Raw genomic sequence first — 19,875 nt, forward strand, 5'->3', positions numbered from 1 at the left:
CGCAGGGTTGCCCCGAGGCCGGCCCGGCCGGCTTGGCCAGTTCGGGGCAGGCGCGTGGCACACCCCAGCTCACCGCCCGCCTGCCCCGGCACCTGTGGAGCCGGCCAGCCCCGGGAGTGCCCTGCGGCCCAGCTGTGCCAGCTGGAGCGTGTCTCTGCTCCCGGTCCCGCACCCTGTCCTAGACCGCAGCCAGGGTGCTCCGTGGCTGGAGGGATGCGCGGTGGCAGGAGGGGGCCGCAGGGAATACTCCGTGGCCTGAGGGGACAGCGGTGACAGGAGCACAGAGCCACCTCTGTGCCTTCCTCGGCAGGGGTGGAGGAGGGAGCGCCGCAGGCAGAGACTAAAGGGACAATCTATTACTTTCGGTTGACATTTCTGTGGCTGTGCCAAGGGGAGGGAGCTGTTCCGTGCCATCCCATGCCATGAAGCATAGCTGTGGGTGGTATGGCACGGTCCTGCCCCAGGACCGATACAAGCTAGGCAAACACTGCCAGGATGCCCGTGGCAGGCACCAGGGTCCCCTGCCCTGCTGTGACCACTGTCAGCAGCACTGCCACCACCACAGTGGTGCAGGTTTGGGACAAGGGCACCCTGGGTGCCTGGTTGTCCCAGCCCAACCTGTGCCATCCTCACCATGCTGAACAGGGAGCATTGTTCTGCAGCACTGGGCACAATCACAGGGCTGTCACAGAGGCATGGGGACTGCCCTGCAAGGGCCACTCACTTTCCCCCTGTCCCCTGGCACACGGTGGCAGGAGCTCTGTGGATGCCAGGGGTATGGGGGGACTGGGATCCCAGGGCATTGGGGCTCATCGGTGCCAGAGTCCCTGGTTAACCTGGACACACTGGATATGGGGGTCCTGGGGGTGCAAAGACACCCAGCCTTTGTTGTTACCAGGGTTGCCAGGGGTCCCATGGGTGCTGGGGATATGAGGGAGATACCTAACCTGGATCTACCCCTATACCTGTGTGTATACACACCAGGGGTGCTGGAGCCCCAGGGGCCCTGGCCCTAGGGATGCTGAAGATCCTGGGGGGCCCTGGAGGTTTTGGAGGGTCCAGAAGCTTCCAAAGGTCCTGTGGATCCTGGGGATCCTTGTGACTCTGGGGGCCCAGAGGTTCTGGAGGTCTCATGGAGTCCCTGGAGGTTTTGGAGGGTCCAGAAGCTTCCAAAGGTCCTGTGGATCCTGGGGATCCTTGTGACTCTGGGGGCCCAGAGGTTCTGGAGGTCTCATGGAGTCCCTGGGGATCCTGGAGGTCCCTGTGACTCTGGGGGGCCCTCAGGGCCCTGGGATCCAGGAGATCCCTGTGACTCTGGGGAGCCCATGGAGTTCCCAAGGGGTCCCAGAGGTCCCTGTGACTCTGCAGGCTCCTGGAATCCCAAGGTCCCTGTGACTCTGGGAGGTCCTGGGGTCACAGGGTCTGGAGGTCCCTGTGGAGGCCTCTGGGATCCTTGTGACTCCGAGGTCCTAGAGGTGCTGGGGGCCCCTGTGACTCAAAAGTCCTGGGTGCCCCGATGGTCCCTGTAACTCTGAGGTCCCAGAGGTCCTGGGGGTCGGTCCAGGGGGTCCCTGCGAATCACAGATCCTGAATATCCCGAGGGTCCCTGTGACTGTAAGGTCCCAGAGGTCCTGGGGGTACAGGGGATCCCTGTGACTCAGAGGTCCTGAATGTCCGGGGGGTACTTGTGGCTCCGAGGTCCCGACATTCCGTGTAGCTCCAGGGTGCCGGAGGTGCTGGATGTCCCCGCGGTCCCCGTGGCTCGGGGGGTCCCGGGGGTCCCCGCGGTGCCGCCCCCGGTGGGCCCCAGGTGCGCGGGGGCGGAGCCTCGGTGGCGGCCGTGCCCCGCCCCGCCCCTTCCGAGCGCTCAGCCAATGGGCGCCCGGCGGGAGGGCAGGCCCCGCCCCCGCGGTTTAAATGCCGCCCCCCGCGCCCGGCATCGCCAGAGAGGGGAGCGTCCGCCCGGCTGCCGCTTCCCTCCCGCCATGGACTGACCGCCCGCCCCGCACGGCCCCGCACCGCCCGCCACGGTGAGTGCCGCGGCCGCCACACCGCCCGACCCTCCACACGGCCAGCGGAGCTCATGGGGGGGGCGGCTCAGGGACGGGAGGGGGGGCTCTGGCGGGCATCCGCGGGTTCAGGGGGAGGTGGGGCCCGGGGGGCTCTGGTGAGCCTAGGCCGGGCCGTAGGACACCCGGTGTGGCCTGGGCACGCAGGGTGACGGGGTGTCACCGGGGCCTCGGCTGAGGGTCGGGGTGCCCTGATCCCTGCGAGGCCTTAGCTGGACCAGGGGCACCCAGCTGGCCCCTGCCTCGGCTGATGGCAGGGCCTCGGCTGGGCTGGGGGGATGGCACTGCGGTGGGCTGCCACAAGGGTTCACAGAGGGCTCTCACTTCCCTGTCCCTGCCTATGCCTGTTTTGCCATGGGATGCACTGGAGTCTGGCCCAGGGATCTCGGCCTGGTGCTGCATCCATCACGGGCAAGGGGAGGGATGTGTTTGGGGCTAAGACGGAGCATGACTCCATCCGGCATGGCTGGGTGGCAGTGAAGCACTCTGCCAGCAGAAGGGCTCCAGGACCCACACGGGACCAGCATGGTCTTGGGCCCATCCCACGCTTGCTCTGTCCCGGCAGACGTGGCGGCAGGGCTCCCCTGCTGGGGTCAGGCAGAGGTGGGAGCTGCTGGCAGCAGTGTCCACCACCACCCTCCTCAGTGGAGGGCTTGGCTGGGGTGGGGTTTGGCTGCCCTCGTTCTACTTGTCCTCAGGGGCTGGTGTCCCGGGTCACTGACCCGCTATGGGGCCAAGCGGGTCCCCAGGCGGTGCCGACAAGGGTTTCCCTCAGCTGGTGCAGAGGGACGGGTGCCAGCAGGGCCACTGGCCAGCCTGGCCGCCGGGCGGCAGGGATACCCCACCACTTCTGCCGCCAGCTCCCTGCGTGCTTCATTGTCACCTGGCGCGTGTTGGGAGGGGGCTGGCGCCTGTCACCCTCTTTGGGTGTAACTTTGGGCTACTGTGGGGTAAATGTCCCTTTCCACGCCTGGCTCCCTCCCAGGATGGCAACTGCCACGGGAGCCAACACATCCCAGCAGAGATGCTCCAGTTCCGAGACTCCTCTTCCCAACCAAAGCCCCCCAGTAATGTCCCCCCACGCCGACAGGTCTCATCCTGCTGAAACTGGGGCGGCCAGACTGCCCTGACCCAGCTGTGCCGCTGCCCACACGGCGCTGGGCAGTGCCGCCATCAGGGATGACACTAATTACTGTTTTCCCCCGCACCACGCCAAGGCCGGCCGGCCTCGCCGGGTGGCCCTGACGCAAGCGCTGCCTGCCCGGCTGGCTCTGCCGGCGGGACGCGGCACGAGGAAGCGCTCGGGGACAGCCGCGGCCGCCCCAGTCACTCCGGAGGAATCTGCCCGTGCCGCCCGGGCCACGCGTGGCACCATCGCCGGCCTCCTCCCACCCTCCGCCGGCGTTCCGGCTCCTCCCGAGGCGGTTTGGCTGCCGGCGAAGCGGCTCTGCTGGTTTTTCTCCTTGGCGGCACCTGAGATGGGGAGCGCGGCCGGGTCAAAGGGGCAGGAGCGGGATGGAGGAGCTGGCGAGTGCTCCGGGGAATGCAATAACCAGGCCTGCATTCCTGCGGGGCTGCTGCGGAAACTTTAATTAAATAGGGAGGGGAGCGGGAGGAGGTGGGAGCTGCGGCGGCGCAGGGTGGGTTGAAGGGGAGGAGGATTAAGGGCTTAATTCTGCATCCCCCCGGCTGGCTCGCGGGAGGGGGCACGTGCTGACATCGGCTTGTTTTGAGGGGTGTAAGGGAGGGGAGCAGCATCTGCATTCCGCCTGGCAGGGGCACTGTGTTCCTCCCTGTCACCGCACAGTGCAGGGCCCCCGTCCTTCCTGCTCTGTTGCCACCGGCCAAGGTGGCAGCCCACGGGCCAGCAACAACGCTGGCTTTGTTTGTCTGCACTTGCTGGTGCGGGAAGGAACATCCCGGCTGTGCCTGCTTCCCTGAGGTCCCCAAGCAGCAGGGAAAGTCAGGGACTCTCCATCTCCTCCAGCCTGCCCTGCACAGGTGTCACCCTGCAGCGCGGGGACGGCATCGGCCTCGTCCTTGAAAACAGGAGGCGGGTGCAAAGCACCCTGCCAAGTCCCAGCCCTGGGCAGGCTCCGGGGTGGCCCAGCCCGGGGGGCTGCAGGCAGGGAAGGGGGGTGACACGGTACTCCCACCCCAGCAGGCTGGCAGGGAAAGGCTGAGCCGGGACTGGGGGAATCTGAGCCCAGATCCTCCCCGCAGCCGGAAAATATGAATAATTCGGCAAATATCTGCGGTGCAGGCGTGGGGGAGCCCAGCCAAGGCAGCAGCAGGCCGCTGGCAGGGCGGCCCCAACACCTCCAGCAGAAACGGGGCCCCCTCTCCGCCCTTGGGGACCCTGCCAGGACCTGGGGAGGCTGTTCCCCTGCCCCCCGTTTCTGGGGGTTTCCTGGGCTGAGTTAACTCCTCTCTGCCTTGAAACAGCATCGTGCCGGGGAGGCGGGGCGCGGGCGGGATGTTGGCGTGTGCCGGCGATGCCGAGGGGCGGTGGCGGAGGCTGCGGGGCCGTGCCAGCCTGCCCGGCGCTCGTGGCCAGGCGCGGATGAGCGGCCGTGGCCGGGCTGGCCGAACCTGCCCGGAGCGGGGAGCCTGGCAGGCGGGGAGGAAATGCCAGCGTAATTAAAGGGACGAGAGAGACTTGGAGTCAGCAGCTGGTTGCAGCACGGGACACGTCAGCGAAACCCGACCCTGGCATTGCAAAACCAGCCCCGGCCCCGCCAGCATCCCGCAGGCCTGGCCCCGCTCCGGCGCTGCCCACCCGGGCGGGCTGGCATGGCCGTGGCACCGCTGGCATGCCAGCACCCTGCACCCAGAGCTCTCCCACCAGCCAGCACGCTCTGGTTGCTGAAGCCACCTCGAGGGGTGCTGGGTCTGCCCCCAGCTCCAAAAAGCACTTCCCAGGGTCTCCATGTTGTGTTTTTAACTCTGCTGGCAGCCTGACTGTGATGTGGGGTGCAGGGGGACCTGGGGGCGCTGGGGAGGGGATGCAGTGATGGTGACCCCTGGGTGACAGTGACCTCTTGGATGTGGCACAGCTCCTCCCCAGTGTCAGGGGCTGACGGCACAGGTCATGTCAGGGCAGGGCCGGTCAGGCCAAGTGACTCAGGCACTTGCGGTGACCCTGCCCAGCCGTGGGCTCGCCCCACCCTGAGGGGGGCCGCGCGGTAAGAGGCAAGGACGGAGCCGGCCGCAGTGTTAACCCTGTCCAACACCCCGGCAGGGGGACAAGAGGACACGGCACGGGTCCAGACCCTCCTGGCACAGGATATGGTGTCCCTGCACTGCTGATGGGGCCGGGGCAGGCGGCACGTGCTGCTGTGTGACCTGCAGCCCCCCACACACGGCGGGGGCCCCTTGTGAGCCACAGGGGGGGCGTTTGCCTGGAGCTCCGACAGCTCTGAGCAGGGAGGAGGTGGCAACAGATGGGGCTGGGGAAGGGTTTGCCTCTTCCCTGCCCAGGGACCCCTCCTCTGCCACCTCCCCCTGACCCTGAGATGGAGTGGCAGGAGACTGTGAGTCTCTGGCCCAGCCTAGTGTCATTAAAAGGGCTGAAAGATGGGGCTGAGAGAGGAGACCTGTGGGACACAGTGGCTGTGACATTGGCCAGGGCATCCATGGGGAGCTGGGGCTGGGGTGGTTACAGCCTTGCTTACAGCCAGAGCTTCCTCCCTCAATCCCTGCTGACCCAGTCCTCAAGGGACAGGGACACAGCCCACGGTCCTGTGTTGAGTCCCTGGAGTGCAACAGTGAGGGGAACAGCAAGGTGACCTGTGGGGACAGGGGCTGGCTGGGCGTATGAGCCCCTGGACCCTGTGAGGACACAAATAGCTCCTCCAGCCCCACACTCTGTGGCCTGGGTCACCTCAGGGTGCCCCTGTCCCCAAGAGGGATTGTTGCTGCTGGTGATCTGGGTAGGAGCAGCCCCCGAGGGTGCAGCTGTTGGGACGGCAGCACAAGCAAAGGGTTAAGCTGAGCTCCATGCAGGGGAGGCCGGCCAGGCTCCCACCCCTTCCCGGTGCTCTGATTCTCTGCATCCCCTGTGTTTGATTTGCACCCTGCTGAGCAGCTGGGGAGGTTGGGGCCCTTCTGAGTACTGGGAAAGGTCTTGGTGCCCCACCGAAGATGGCCCCAATACCAGTGGGACATGTCTCACGGTAGAGCCTGGGGTGCGCAAAGGTACCACATCCCCAAATCCTGGGGGTCTGGGGAGGGGGGAGCATGGAGGCGGGGTGGGCAGTCCTTGTGCTGCTTCACTCTCACCAGCCCTGGAGGCAGAGTGAGGTTCAGAGGTGCCCCACAGCCCTGCCAGCCCTGGATACCCCCCAGCAGGGCCCATCCCCTAACCCTGGCTGCACTTGTCTCTCTGCAGAGCTGACACCATGAACCAGCTGATCCTTTGCATGCTGCTTCTCTTGGCCCATGGGGAGCTGGCCGGGGCATGTCCTGCGGGCTGCCAGTGCCAAGACCCCAAGACCATCCTGTGTGCGGCCAGGCGGGGCCAGACGGTGCCCCGGGGGCTGCCCCCCAGCACCCTCTCCCTCTACGTCTTTGAGAACGGCATCACAGCGCTCAGCGAGGACAGCTTTGCAGGGCTGCCTGCCCTCCAGCTCCTGGACCTCTCGCAAAACAAGATCACCAGCATCCAGAGAAACATCTTCCAGCCCCTGACGGAGCTCGTCAACTTGGACCTGTCCTCCAACCAGCTGCAGGAGATCACCAATGAGACCTTCCATGGGCTGCGGCTGCTGGAACGGCTCTACCTGCAGAGGAACAGGATCCAGCACATCCATGCTGCTGCCTTCGACACGCTGGAGAATCTGCTGGAGCTAAAGCTGCAGAACAACCAGCTCAGGGCTGTGCCACCCCTTGACCTACCCAACCTCCTCCTGCTGGACATCAGCTGGAACAAGATCCCTGCCATTGCACCAGGGGCTTTCCATGCCGTCAACATCGAGTCCCTAAAGATCGCAGGGCTGGGCCTGACGAGCTTAAACGAGGAGCTCTTCCAGGTCCAAAACAACCTCCACGAGCTGGACGTCTCTGACAACCTGCTGGAGCGTGTCCCAGCGGTGCTGCGGCGGCTGGGCAGCCTCACCAGGCTCAGCCTGGCCGGCAATGCCCGCATCTCCCAGCTGCCAGCAGAGGACTTCCAGAACCTCCACAACCTCCAGGAGCTGGACATCAGCAACCTCAACATCAACACCATCCCTCGGGATTTCTCCAGCTTCTTCTCCAGGCTGCGGGCCATGACAGCTGCCGGCAACCCCTTCAACTGCATCTGCCAGATGAGCTGGCTGGTGCAGTGGGTGAACGCCAGCGGCGTGGTCCTGCGGCGCCCTGAGGAGACACGCTGCCACTTCCCCCCCAAAAACTCTGGCAAGCTCCTCCACCACCTGCAATACACTGACTTCGGCTGCCCCACCACCACCCCCACGCCCACCACGCCCCGCACCACCACGCTGCCACCACCTACACCGCTGCCCAGCACCCACCGCCCACCGCCGCCCCCAGCACCGCCGCACCCACCCTGATGGCCAGGGACCCCCAGGGCAGCTCCACTTTGGTGCCCTTCAGCGGCGCCCCGGCCCCCACCAGCCCCCCGGCGCCCATCTGCCCGCCCCGCACGTGTCTGAATGGTGGCACCTGCCACCTGAGTGCCCAGAACATCCTGGAGTGCCTGTGCCCCGTGGGCTTTGCCGGTGTGTACTGTGAGGTGGAGGCGAGGGGAACGACGCCAGCCCCGGGCACACCAGCCCTGCCGCCCAGCCGGCGGGTCAGCATCGCCCAGGTGGGCAGCACCTCCCTCAAAGTGGACCTGCACAACTATGTCCAGTCCAAGGCACAGCTGAAGGGCATCCGCCTGAGCTACCGGAACCTGTCGGGGCCAGACAAGCGGCCGGTGATGCTGCGCTTGCCGGCCTCGCTCTCCGAGTACACGGTGCGGGCGCTGAAACCCAACTGCACCTACCGCGTCTGCATCGGGGCGCTGGGGGAGGTCCCCAAGGAGGAGCACTGTGCCGAGGCACAGACCCTGCCCCTCAGCCTGCAGCAGCACTCCCCTGTCACCCAGAGCCAGGACCCCAACCTCGCCCTGATCCTCGTCCCTGCGCTGGCTGCCGCGCTGCTGCTGGTGGTGGTGGTCACCGCCGCCATGTACTACCGCCGGCACCGCCGGGCCAAGGCACACGCTGGCGCTGGGGTAGACACTGGCCCGCTGGAGCTGGAAGGGGTGAAAGCCTGCCTGGAAAACGGGGATTTGAGCAGCCACAGCTGCAAGGTGCCGGAGGCAGCGATGCTTTCTGGTGGCTCTGAGTGCGAGGTGCCGCTCATGCAGTCACACTACCCCAGCAACAACAACACCCCGGGGCTCAAACCCTCCTACTTCTGAGCTCACAGGGCTGCCAGAGCCTTGGACACAGGAGGGCCAAGCTCCAGTGGCAGCACCTGGCCATGTCCCTCTGGGATACGGATTGCCAAGGAGCTGACTGAATTGAGGAAGAAAACCCCCCAATCCCAAAACGTGCAATTTCTGAGATGCTGCCATGCTTCAGGAGGAGACACGAATTTTACTGCTCTGTGCCTTGATTTCTGTGACTCTACCTAGAACGTGGGTAGCAGAAGAGAAGCGGGGGGGTTAATTTGGGGGTCGAGGGACTTTTTTTAGCTCCTGCTGAAGAGAAAGCTGCTGTGACTTGGCTGAGGGACGCCCACGTGCTGGTAACAAGGGTCCTTTAGCAGAGCATGGCCCGTGACTCGACTCCCTGAAAGCTGATGTCAGCAATACGGCCCGGCCGAGGTGCTGGGACCCTCGGGACCCCCCGGGCCAAATGAAGTGCTGAGCAGGCAAACTGGGAATTGAAGCTTTAAGAACTCAGAGAGAATATTTATACACCATTATTTCCCATTTCTTCTGGGAAAACTTTTTTTTTAGTACATGTTTGTGTACATCTCTTTTGTAAGGCAGATCAGAAGGGTGTCTTTTTGTAAAAAAAAAAACCCAAAATAATTAAAATAACAACAACGAAAAGCTCTGTGCAGCCCTGAGCACCTTCACAGGCAGGGGTGTGGGCAGCGCGGCGTGTCCCCTGCAGAGGAGCGGGAAGGTCAGCCGTGTCCTCCCGTTGTTGTTGGCTAACGCCAGCATGAGTCAGGGCAAGGGAGGGGGGAGTTTTCCCGACTCTGGGCGTTTCTTACCCCCAGGGCGCTGCCCCCCACCTCAGGCGCTGGGGAGGTGTTCCCAAAACAGAGGCCACGGGGTTCAAATCAGCCCCTGCCCTGCAGCATCATCCAGCCTTACTTCATCCCTCCCCGCCTGCCAGATGGCTCCGGGGCCAGCTGCGGGACAAACAGCCCAGCCCAACCTCCTGACGTCACCCGCGGCGGCACCGGGACCCCCAAATCGCCCGTGACAAGTGTCAGCCTGCGTGGCCCCCCCCGGCCGGGGGCCGCAGCCAGAACCCCCGCTGCCCGGCCCCAGGAACAGCCGGTTTTGTGCGCTGGCCCTGGCGGGGTGGGCTGGGAGCCGACGCTCGGCAGGTTCCCGCTGCCAAGTGGTTTCTGCTCCAACCCTCTGGTTTTAATCGTTTTCCAATCCTTTATCTTTCGGGCTGGAATTTTCCAGGTTGGGGCCCTGCCCGCTGAGGTATGTTTGATTTGGAGAGAACGAGCACAGCGCGGGGCTGAAACCGAGGGTCACCGCCGTGCCGCTCCGGGCCGGCCCGCTCCGCCGCAGGCCACGGCCCTGACCCCGCCGGCCCCTCGGTGCCGCTCGCCCGGGGCAGGGAGCGGCTCTGGATGCAATTAGGGGCGCGGAGCGTCGGCGGGGCCGTCTGGCGCAGCCCCCCGGCTCCCAGGTGGGCTTCCGGCAGGGCTGGCTCCCATTAGGGCCGGCACAGCGGCAGGAGGGGCCCCTCGCCGGCGCGGGCGGCTCGCTGCGATGGCCACGCTCGCCCGCTCAAAGGGCCCATTGTGGTCCTCTCCCCACAGATTTTTCAAATTAACATCCCAAATTCCTCCCAAAATTGCTGCTGTGTAAATATTTTCACTGCGAGCTTTGTATATTTTCCAGCCTCGCGAGGAGGAGAGAAGAAAAGTCCCTGGCGGAGCCGCGGCCTCGCGCCGGGTGCCCCTGGCCGGCCGCCGCCACAGCCCCCGAGCCCAGGCCGGCCCCTGGGGTGTCCCTGTGTCGGCACCGGCGTCAGGAGCCCTCCAGGCCCTCCTGGCCCCTCACTTCCCCCCTCCTTTCCCTCCATGATGTGCCCTTCTCCTAACGAAGCTGATTTCCCCACTTGTACTTAGCTGGAGGTTTGCAGGGGACCCCCCACATGCCAGGTGTGTGCTGGGGACCCCCTTGGCACCTCAGCTGATTCCATTGCTCTGGAGGGGCTTCCAGCAGCTCCAGAGTGATGGAGCTACAGTGGAGATTCCAGGAGGGCAAAAGCAGAGTTAGGGCGCAGCTTTGGCAGGTGCAGCACCCCTTGGACACCCCGAGCCAAGGATTTTGGGGTGCCGACTGCACAAGGGGGGCAGCAGGGCTCGGCCTTGGCACGGAGGTGATGGAAACACTGCAGCCAGGGCAGGGCTTGGCCCCCACCCACACCCACATCTGCACCCGGGCAGCCCTGCGGGAGAGCAGCAGTGCCCAAAATGGCACTGTCCAGCCCCTGTGGCTTCCTGAATCCCAGCACAAAATTCCCCTGGCCACTGCCAGCCCCGTTGCACGCCAAGAGTGGCTCCGAGCGGCACATCGTGCGGCGCTGCTAATTCCTGCGAGCTGAATCAGCGCCGGGAAGGATTGCAAAACCCCCTGAAATGGACCCAAAAAAAAGATCCAGTGGGGCCGGTAAGCAAGAGCCCCGGCCAGAGCCACTGGCAGGATGGGGGCTCGGCGGGGAGCCACAACGGGAGGAGCCACTGGCTTCACCGGGGCAAATCCTGCCTGCACCCTGACGTGGCAAGGCTGGAGGGCTCTGGTTTCCCAAAAAATCACTCCCAGTCGCAGGCATGGCCCCACAGAAACCAAAGCGAGGTCCCCTGGGTCCCCCAGGTCCCCATGTCTGGAGCAGAGCCCCAGGGGGGTCATGTCTCAATGTGAGGGGTCCAGATGCCCACTTTCTAGGGGGAGGACAGGTGTGTGTCCATCACACAGCCCCCAGTGCTGCCAGGAAGAGCTTTGGAGCTTATCAGCTTCCTGGAAAGCTGGGGAGGCCAGGGAGCACCGTCTGGCCACCAAGGCTGTGGCTCATCTGGGAGTGATTTCGGTGCTGCCATCCCGCCCCAGCGCTGGGCTATTTTTACCCAGTGGAATTACGGGACAGGCAACATGGGCTGGGTGGTTGCCCCGCCTTAACCCCTTCATGTGGCTGCCCAGTAGCCCCATGGGGATGGGTCCCACTGGGGTGACACCTGATGGGGTGGGGTGGCCTCTCCCCTTCCTTGTGTCTGAGGGTGGCAGCCAACACGGGGCAGGAAAAACCCCTTTCCACTGATGGCAAGCACATGTCAACCCAGGCACCTCTGGGATCTGCAGGGGGCTGGGACAGGGATGGGGACAGGAATGGACCTGTCCTGCTCAGGGTTCTTCCTCCTGGGGTGGGTTTTGTCAGAGAACCCCAAAACACCCACCATGATCCAAAAGGGCTGCTAAGCCCCAGAGGGTGCCAGGCAGGATGGGAGCAGGACCAGCCACTGAGGTCCCATTGCAGCTGGTGCCAGGGGAGAGGTGGCAGGGTGACAGTGGGAACATGTGCATTGGTGGGGTCGGGTGCCCTGGTGTACATGAGGGCTGGGACTGGGAGATGCCAGGGCTGCGAGCCTGACCCCAGGAGCTGGTTCAGCCACAGGCTTTGGCTGGGGCAGGGGCAGGGGGTGGGTGTTAGGGACTGAGCACCCCTGGGCAGTGTCCCCAGGGAACCACCTGGGCTCCTCCATGTCCTGCTCCAGCGCTGGGGGAGCCAAACACCGCCAAATCCCTCCCCAAACATCCTGCTGTGCCAGCTCCTGGCTCCAGCACCTCCCGGCTCTGTCAGACTTTGCACTGTGAAAGGTGGCGGGGATACAGCTGTCCCCATCCCTCAGCCCCACCACCACCCTGCCCTGCAGGGATATGCCCACTGTTGGAACACACCACGGGGACATGGCTCCCCGGGACCTCTGCTGACCCGGGCATCTCATCCCTACTGATCCAGCCATAGCCCCGAGCCAGCCGCGGCACCCCCAGCCTCCCTGGGGACATTTCCAGGACATCGAATGATGCGGTGACACAAGGAAGCCGCTGTTCTCCTGTCACCATGGTGGTGACAGCACCGTCCCCGGGCAGTGCTGTGCCGGCCGCCGGGCGTGCAGCAGCGGGGTCTGGTCGGTGACCCCAAGTCGGAGCCGGTAACCCAACCCCGCTGGTGCTGGTTACAATTTAGGGCAACAATAACCTATTGAGGCCCCTTCCTGGCTCCTGCCCTGCTGCTCCTTGATCTAATTAAAGGGGGCCGGGGGGGACAAAACCCGAGCCGAAGGAACAGCAGGTACCCAGGGGTGGCACATTGAGAACCAGGATGCAGAGAGGGGCCATGGCCACCAGCACCTCCCACCTCCTGTTCCCTCAGGGTCTGGGCATTGGTGAGGTCAGCTCTTAAGCACGGCCGTGGCACGCTCAGGGTGCTTTGAAAATGATGTTTGTGTGGTTGGAAATATCTCACCTGCTCAGGATTTGGGAAGGAGAACCCCCAAAAGGCACATGCTGATGTGGAGGTCCATGGAGCTGGTGCCTCCCACTCTGCCCTCTTCCAGGGATGCTGGATGGGGGCACAACCAGCCTGAAGGGTTTGGTGTGGCTGTGGGCATTGGGGTGAGCAAACTGGGGTGACCCCCGCCTTGGGGCACGCCATGGCCTTGCTTTGGGGTGTCACGGGGACGCGTGGTGCCGGCTCGGCGGGCGCGGTGGGGATGCGGTGGGGATGCGGACTCCCCTTCCTGCCGGCCTGGCGTCAGTAATGAATGGTATGAGCTTCCTGCCCGCCCACTGATTGCTTCCTCAAAGAGCTTCAACGAGCTGCTGCTGCTGCTGCTGCTGCTGCAGCTCCCCACGCCCCGCTCACGGCACGGCCGGCACCGCTGCACTGCCCAACACATCTCCGTGCCCCACACTGGGCACCCACGGCCACGCCGGACATCCACAGCCAGCCCCACTGCTGCTCCGCCATCCCCAGGGGGCCGAGTCCCTGTCCCCCAGTTCTAAGTCTGCCCCAAGCAGTGCTTCCAGGGTGATCTGGTGACCCCAAGACCATCCACCCCGTGCCCTTGCCGCGGCTCCACGGCTCCTGAGTGTCGCGGCCCTGCTCGGGATGGCTCTGCCGGAGGGAGAACACATCCCCCGCTCGGCACCTCCGCCGGGAGCCATCCCAAATCCCCCTCCGCCATTTGTCATCTCTGCCAGATTTACAGGCGGGAGTGGTTGGGGCTGGAAGCGCGGTGGCCCCGGCGTGGCTGCCTAAAAAAAGCACCTCCCCAGCACGAGGGGGGGGGGGGTCTCCGCTCGCCCCCCTCCGCCCCCAGCCTCTCTCGGCTGGCCCCGCCACGCAGCCGCGGGCCGGCAGGGCCCCGGCGTGACGCGCAGGCAGCGCCCGCCAGCCGCATTCCTGCGCCGATAAACCCGGCAGCCAAAATAACTGCAGCCTGTGCTGAGGGGGCCGAGCACAGCCGCGCCTGCATCCCATTTAGCCTGGGTGGCTCCCCCCTGCCCAGCGAGGATTCGGGGTAATTCCCACTGGATTCTCCGCCAAGAGCAATAATGGACCCCAGGGCATCCCCCTGCAGCACCCTGAGAGCGCTCGCTGGGCACTGATGACGGCCTTTGCTCATTGAGCTGGCAGAGCTGGTGAGCAGGAGAGCCGGGAGCTGGCAGGAGCATGAGGGGATGCTCAGGCAGCCTCTCTGCCTGCTCCACCACACCAACACCAACACCACCCCACCGTGCCCAGGGAAGGTCCTCTCCCCTGCTGTCTGTGGCGGCTGCTGCCGGCACTGGCCTGGAGCTGACACCGGTGTGGGGGATGCTGGCAGGGCAGCCAAGAGGCTGTCACAGCTCACTCAGCCCCTTGCCAGAGGCCCTGTACTGGCTGCCGACCACCCAGCCTGCCCCAGCATCTCAGCCCATCACAGAGCCAGCCCTGCACTCAGTGAGGGTCCCAGCATCCCAGTGCTTTGCCAGCAGCCCTGGGAAGAGCTGGTGGCTTCCAGTGCATCCCAGCAAGTACTGTGCCCCAAACCCCAGTCACCCCAGTGGGATGAAGGCACTAGCCTCCTCCTCCTCCCATTTCCTTGCCCACACGGTGACGCCAGGCCAGCTCACTGGGCAGTGTGGGAGAGGCCAGGCCAGGTCTAACTGGAGCGCTCCCAGCCTTGGCAGTGCCCTGCAGACAGGAGACGGCTCCATCGTGCCGTGACAAGGGGCGCTGACCCCTTACACCACCAAAGCTCCTTTTCCACTTCCCCAGGGGTGCCTGGTGAGCACTGGCCTGGCCATGGCTGGCTGGGCAGCCACCACGGCACCGCAGCACAAAGCACGGCGTGAGTGGGAGGCCAGGGCTGAGCTGCTCCAGTGCTCCAGCAGCTCCAAAGGAATTCACTCGCCTGCAGCATCTTGTGGTGCTGCCCCAGTGCACAAGGCCACCCAGCCAGCAGCCATCTCATACACTGTCCCCAGCAGTGCCACCACCCACCACGGCACCACAGAACACCTCTGTGCCCTCGCCAGCACTGCCTCTGCCCTCTCATCTCACTCAATGGTGATGTGGATGTGGCTGTGCTGTCCCCAGCTTTGTCCCCAGCTTTGTGGCTGAGTGCTGCTGGTTCCAAGAGGTCTCTGCCAGCTCCTGCTCCACCACCACACTCCTGATGGGTCCCTGAGCATGACATTTCCACTGTCCACCCTCCCACCTGATGCTGAGTCCCCATCCCTACCCAGGTGAGGTGTCCAGTGCCACAGTGAGCATCGCCCCACTGAGCCGTCGCGTGTCCCACAGCTTCACCTCTCGCTCCCGCATCTGCAGGGACACAGACATGGTGTCAGTGGGCACTGGGGTGCCCGCGTGGCTCCACGGTGCCACTGCCTTTCCCAGCCACCTTCCGCCATCCCAGCAAGGGCCAGGGCACCTGGCGAGGGGACCTCCTGCTTTCAGGGGGACAGGCCACCCAAAAAGCACTTGGGGTGCTTTGGCCCAGCAGCCATGGGGAGTAACATCCCAGTAGTGCCAGGGCCACCTTTCTGGCAAGGACCGTACCTGGCTGAACCCGACGGAGATGAGGCAATCACTGGAGCCCATCCAGAGCAGCCGGGAGTCCTTGTTGTTGTCGTGTCCCGGGACACTCTGCAAGGCACAGGAGACAGGGCTGTCAGTACTGCTGCCAGCCACGCTGGACACATTGAGGGGACGCTGGACACATTGAGGGGACGTGTGCTTCACCAGCCGTGGTTGTGAACTGCCCCGGGGCTGAGCACGTGGAGCCGAGTGCTGGCTCCCGGCTCTGCTGAGAGCTGCCCTGGGGACAGTGCAGTGGGGACAGCCCGCAAGCAGCGACAGCCCTGCCTCCCCCACCCATGGCAGCGTGGTTGCCTTGTGGAGCAGCTGGCCCAGCTCCCAGTGAGGAGTGGAGGGTGGCAGCAGGTAACGTGAGTGTGACAGGGCACGAGATGGCTCCCGGGTCCCCAGGGCTCTCCCCACACCCGGTCACCTGGGGTGAAGGGGATAGAGTGCTGCGAGGAAGCTGCTCCATGCCACAGGCACAAGAGGAGGCTCTGCCATGGCGATGATGACAGAGGGACTTACTTCCCCGGCTGCATCCCTGGGCTCTTTATCCATGCTGAATCCTGGCTCCAGGAGCTGGGTGCCCCATGTGTGCCCAGATGCTACTGAAACACACGGCAAACTGAGCCTGGCCACGATCCCCAGACTGCTCCAATCCCCTGCACCCTGCTTCACCTCTCCCCTGGGCGCCCTGTGAGGCTGGGACCCCCAACCCACATCCTGATCCTGGTCCTGCTGAGGACGGGAGGGGAAGAGCTTCCACAGGGCTGTCAGCGGGTGTTTCCCGGCTCCCATGTGGTCCCCAGATGGGCCCTGCGGTTCCTGGTGCCCCAGTGGGAGCCGGCAGCCAGCCCTGGCCCACAGCACAGGCAGCGCTCGCAGCCCCTCGCTCTCATTGAGGAGCGCCAAGAACTGGCTGCTAACGAGTTCAGAGCTGGCAGGGAAAGCGGAGGGCTCTGCCAGAGCCAAACCCGGCACGGCGCTTCCGGGACCTCTGCGCAGGGCAGGGGCACCAGGCTGGGGGCAGGAGGGGTGGGGTGGGCAGCGATGGTGCCCACGGAGGAGCCCATGAGCTGCGTCCCCCTTGGTGCGAGCACTGTGAGCACCGGCCACGACCGCACTGTGACCGCCAGCGAGGCTCTGCCACCGTGGCAGCCAGAGAGGGGGCACAGAGGTGCCGCATCTCCTTCCCCTCACTGGAGAAGCTCTGCTGGAGCAGCCTCCAGCCCCAGAGAGATGCCACTCTCTGGAGAGAGCCAGGGTGGGAGCAGGCGTGCGGTGCCAAGCTTGTCTTGCCCCGGCTCCACCACGCCAGCTGCCTTGCCAGCACAAACACGGCTCACTTGGAAGAGGCAGCGCTGGCCAAGCCAAGCCTGGTGCTCCCAGCCACAGGGCCAGGATGTGGGGCAGGAGGGGCCTGGCCCCCACGACCAGCACGCTGGCAGCAGACCCAGCACCCGGCAGGGAAAGGACCTGGACAAAGGAACGTGTCCCAGGATCGGTGCCAAGAGGGATGGAAACTCCAGGAGCTGGGGCCAGCCCGCGCGTCAGCCAGGAGAGCACTTCTGCACCTGAGCCGTGCGGCTGTGGCAGCCAGAGCTCAACATCTGCGGATCCCATAACCGGCGGCGCCGGCTCCGCGGCCCGGGGTCCCGCGGGTGTCCCGGACCCCCTGGCGGCGGTGGCAGCCCCGGGGCGGCGGCAGGGCTGGCCGAGGGCAGGGTGCTGCCGCGGCACTCCCAGCCCCCGGCGTGCCGGCTGCGGCGCAGGGCCATGTTTTCTGCATTAGTTCCATCCCGGCTGAGCTGTACGTATGGCAGCAAGTATGCGGGAGGCTGGGCTGCTCCGTGCTCAGCCTGTGCAGATGTTGCCAGAGGTGAGCGTGCGGACAGCAGCTCCCCTGGTGCGGAGGGTCTTGGCAGGGACGGGGCGGTATGGCCTGGCACTGAGGGTGGACATTGGTGTGGTTCAGCCGTAGGACACCCGTGGGGCTGCTGTGGACCCCTGGGGCTGGCAGAGCTGGGCAGAGACCCTGGCACCCTTCCCGGAGTGATGCTGGAACGCCCCGTGTCCCTGGAGCAGGGAACCAGACACAACCCAAGGGACGGGCGTCCCTCCTGAGCCGCTTGTGCCCCCGGCAGACTGCAAGGAGTCCACCAGCTCTGGGCCAGCACGCGGGGATCCAAGGAAGCCTCCCAGCTCCCTGCCAGTGCCCAGGCAGCCCAGACTCCTTCCGCCCATTGCACGGGTCTAGCCCAGCCGGTTTTGGGCAGATCGGGCTGGGGGGAGCCTGTGCCCCCTCCTCGGAGCCAGATCGGCTGCATGGGGAGAGTTTCCAGCTCCGTTCCTCTCCCTGTCCCAACCCATCCCTCCTAGGCAGGCTGGGGTCCCCAGCCCTTCTCCCCGTGCAGCCCCGGGGGCTGCGGGGGCCCAGTGCCGGCGTGTCGGGCGCAGCTGTTGGCAGCGATGCGGCGGGGTCGGGGAGCTGGGAACAGCTGCCCGCAGGGAGCGGCCGCTTCGGCTCCGCGGCTGCCTGGGAGAGCCCCACACAAAGCCAAGGCTGCTCCGGCTCCCAGGCGATCCCTGTCTCCCCGGGAGCCGTCACCCTGAGCCGGATGCAGGGCAGGGAGAGCCGGAGGTGGGAGCCCAGGGCAGAGACCTGGGGCTGGACGGGCGGGAGGTGGCCGGGGGGGTCCAAGCTCTGCTCTTGGCAGAGCCCCCGGGGCTGGCAGGGCTAAGACAGCTCAGCCCTGCCTGTGGCTAACAGCCCATGAGCATGGCTAACAGCCCACGGACATTTGATCCCCGTGGGAAGCAACCCCAGCAGCGGGATCTGCGTGGGCATAGGAGGCACCAGTGCCAAGCTGAGCTATCCCTTTGCCAGGAGGTGCCAGGGCAGGAGGGGTCTCCCCTGGCCAGGGCACTGTGGGGGACTCTGGGGACAGACACCCACCCCGGGTCCATGCACGTGGGGAAGCCGTTGCTCATTCCACACCCCACGAGGCTGTGGGCAGCAGGAGGAACGGCTTCCCGGGAGCCGAGAGGGTTAACCACGCACCGAATCCTCCTCTCCGAACAAGAATGTGAGTGATCTCCTTCCCTTGCCAAATCCCAGTTACTCCAGAGGTAACCAGGAGAACAGAGCAGCCTCTCCCAGGCCAGCCCCACTCCTGGTCTCTGCCCAGAGCTCGAGGAGACCAGGAGCTGTCACCTGCCCCAGGGGAGTGCAGGGATCCCACAGAGCAGCAGGGTTGCTCCAGTAGCCACCACACTGCCAGCACTGGCCGTGCCCTCTGCCAGGTGTATGGCATGTGTGTCACAGTGGGCAGGGACCAGGACAAGTCCCCTGCTGCCCACGTCATCTCCCTGATCCCACTGGCCAGGGCAGCATTGCTGTGAGGCCCCCGTGCCCTGGGGAACTGGGCACCACCAGGCTCTGCCTCTCCCCCCACTGCCAGCACAGCCCCCCTGCTCCATCCAACCCCTCCTGCCCTTGGTGAGGCCATGGCCATGTCCCAGAGGATGCTGTGGGCCCAGCAAGGGCAGGAAGGTGGGTGGGCTCCCGTTGGGCACAGATGCCTGGACACAAGGCTGGGATGGGAGCAGGACCTCCCTCGCTGGGTGGGAGAGGGGGACTCGCTGGCCATGGGGGTGAGCAGGCTGCAGCACCCAGCACCCATCACACCCACCCCTCCTCTGCTGCCTCTCCTCTCTTCCTGCAGCCACCGGCCCCACAAGCCCTGCTATGATACTATCAAATCTCAAAACACCTTTGCCCTTGGGAGCAGGAGCCTGCCAGGAGTCCCAGGTCAGGCACAGGCTGGGGCTCCTGAAATACCATGAGGAGCCCCAGCCCGCAATAATGGAGATGCCAACCCTGTGGGCCAGTGAGGCCATTCCCAGTGGGAGGGACGGGCACCCAGGCGAGGGCGAGCTGGTGCCACCGCACACCCGCACCCCTTGAGATGCCTCTGGCTCATTCCAAATCCTCCTCGACTTCCCCATGTCTGCCATACCAAGCGGCATTCCTGGGAAGGACGGCCGAGGGGGAAGCAGAGCAGAGGAAATATAAACAGTCCCGTGCAGCTACGCTGGGGAACAGAAGCATGAGAGCGCCGAGTGTGCGGTGCTATAAATAGGCTGCCCAGAGTCAGGCCAACTTTTTCATAGCTTCCCACGGTCTCCTTGGGAATGTGGGATGCTGTGGACCTTCCCCCAGCCCGGAGGAAGCCGCTGCCGAGGCTGGGAGTCAGGTACCCCCGGGGTGACCCCAGCGTGGGATACCGTGATGATGGGGCAGTGGGAGGAAGGCTCAAGTCTCTCTACGTCCTGATGCGCCTTCCCCTGATGATGACAAGTGGTCCCCAGCCAGCCCTAGGCTCACAGCTGGATCTGGGGCAGAGGTGACATGTCAGGGTCCACAGAGTTCTGGCTCTGGGCACAGCCAGATCACCCCAAACCTGGATCTCCACCCCACCACAGCA

General features: G+C 65.2%; 2 protein-coding genes across 4 annotated transcripts in view; one reads left to right on the forward strand and one right to left on the reverse strand.

Annotated features, from left to right (window-relative positions):
* LOC104684949 (coronin-7-like) overlaps positions 1-19,875 on the reverse strand; it is a 36,158-nt gene that overhangs the window by 4,601 nt on the left and 11,682 nt on the right. For 2 of the 3 annotated variants that reach the window (XM_039560445.1, XM_039560446.1), the window contains exons 8-9: positions 15,368-15,454; positions 15,048-15,130 (exon numbers count right to left, since the gene is read on the reverse strand). In XM_039560445.1, the coding sequence (XP_039416379.1) occupies positions 15,048-15,130; positions 15,368-15,454 (170 nt within the window). Of the gene's footprint in view, positions 1-15,047; positions 15,131-15,367; positions 15,455-15,913; positions 15,984-19,875 lie in introns of those variants that run through there. The other variant, XM_039560448.1, reaches the window with a different exon arrangement.
* On the forward strand, positions 1,903-9,121 carry VASN (vasorin). Its single transcript, XM_039560449.1, is given in 3 exon segments — positions 1,903-2,030; positions 6,460-7,592; positions 7,595-9,121. Coding segments are annotated over 3 exon segments (2,130 nt in total). The 5' UTR covers positions 1,903-1,917; the 3' UTR covers positions 8,479-9,121.

The sequence above is a fragment of the Corvus cornix genome, chromosome 14, assembly GCF_000738735.6.
Source record: "Corvus cornix cornix isolate S_Up_H32 chromosome 14, ASM73873v5, whole genome shotgun sequence".
NCBI lineage: Eukaryota > Metazoa > Chordata > Aves > Passeriformes > Corvidae > Corvus > Corvus cornix.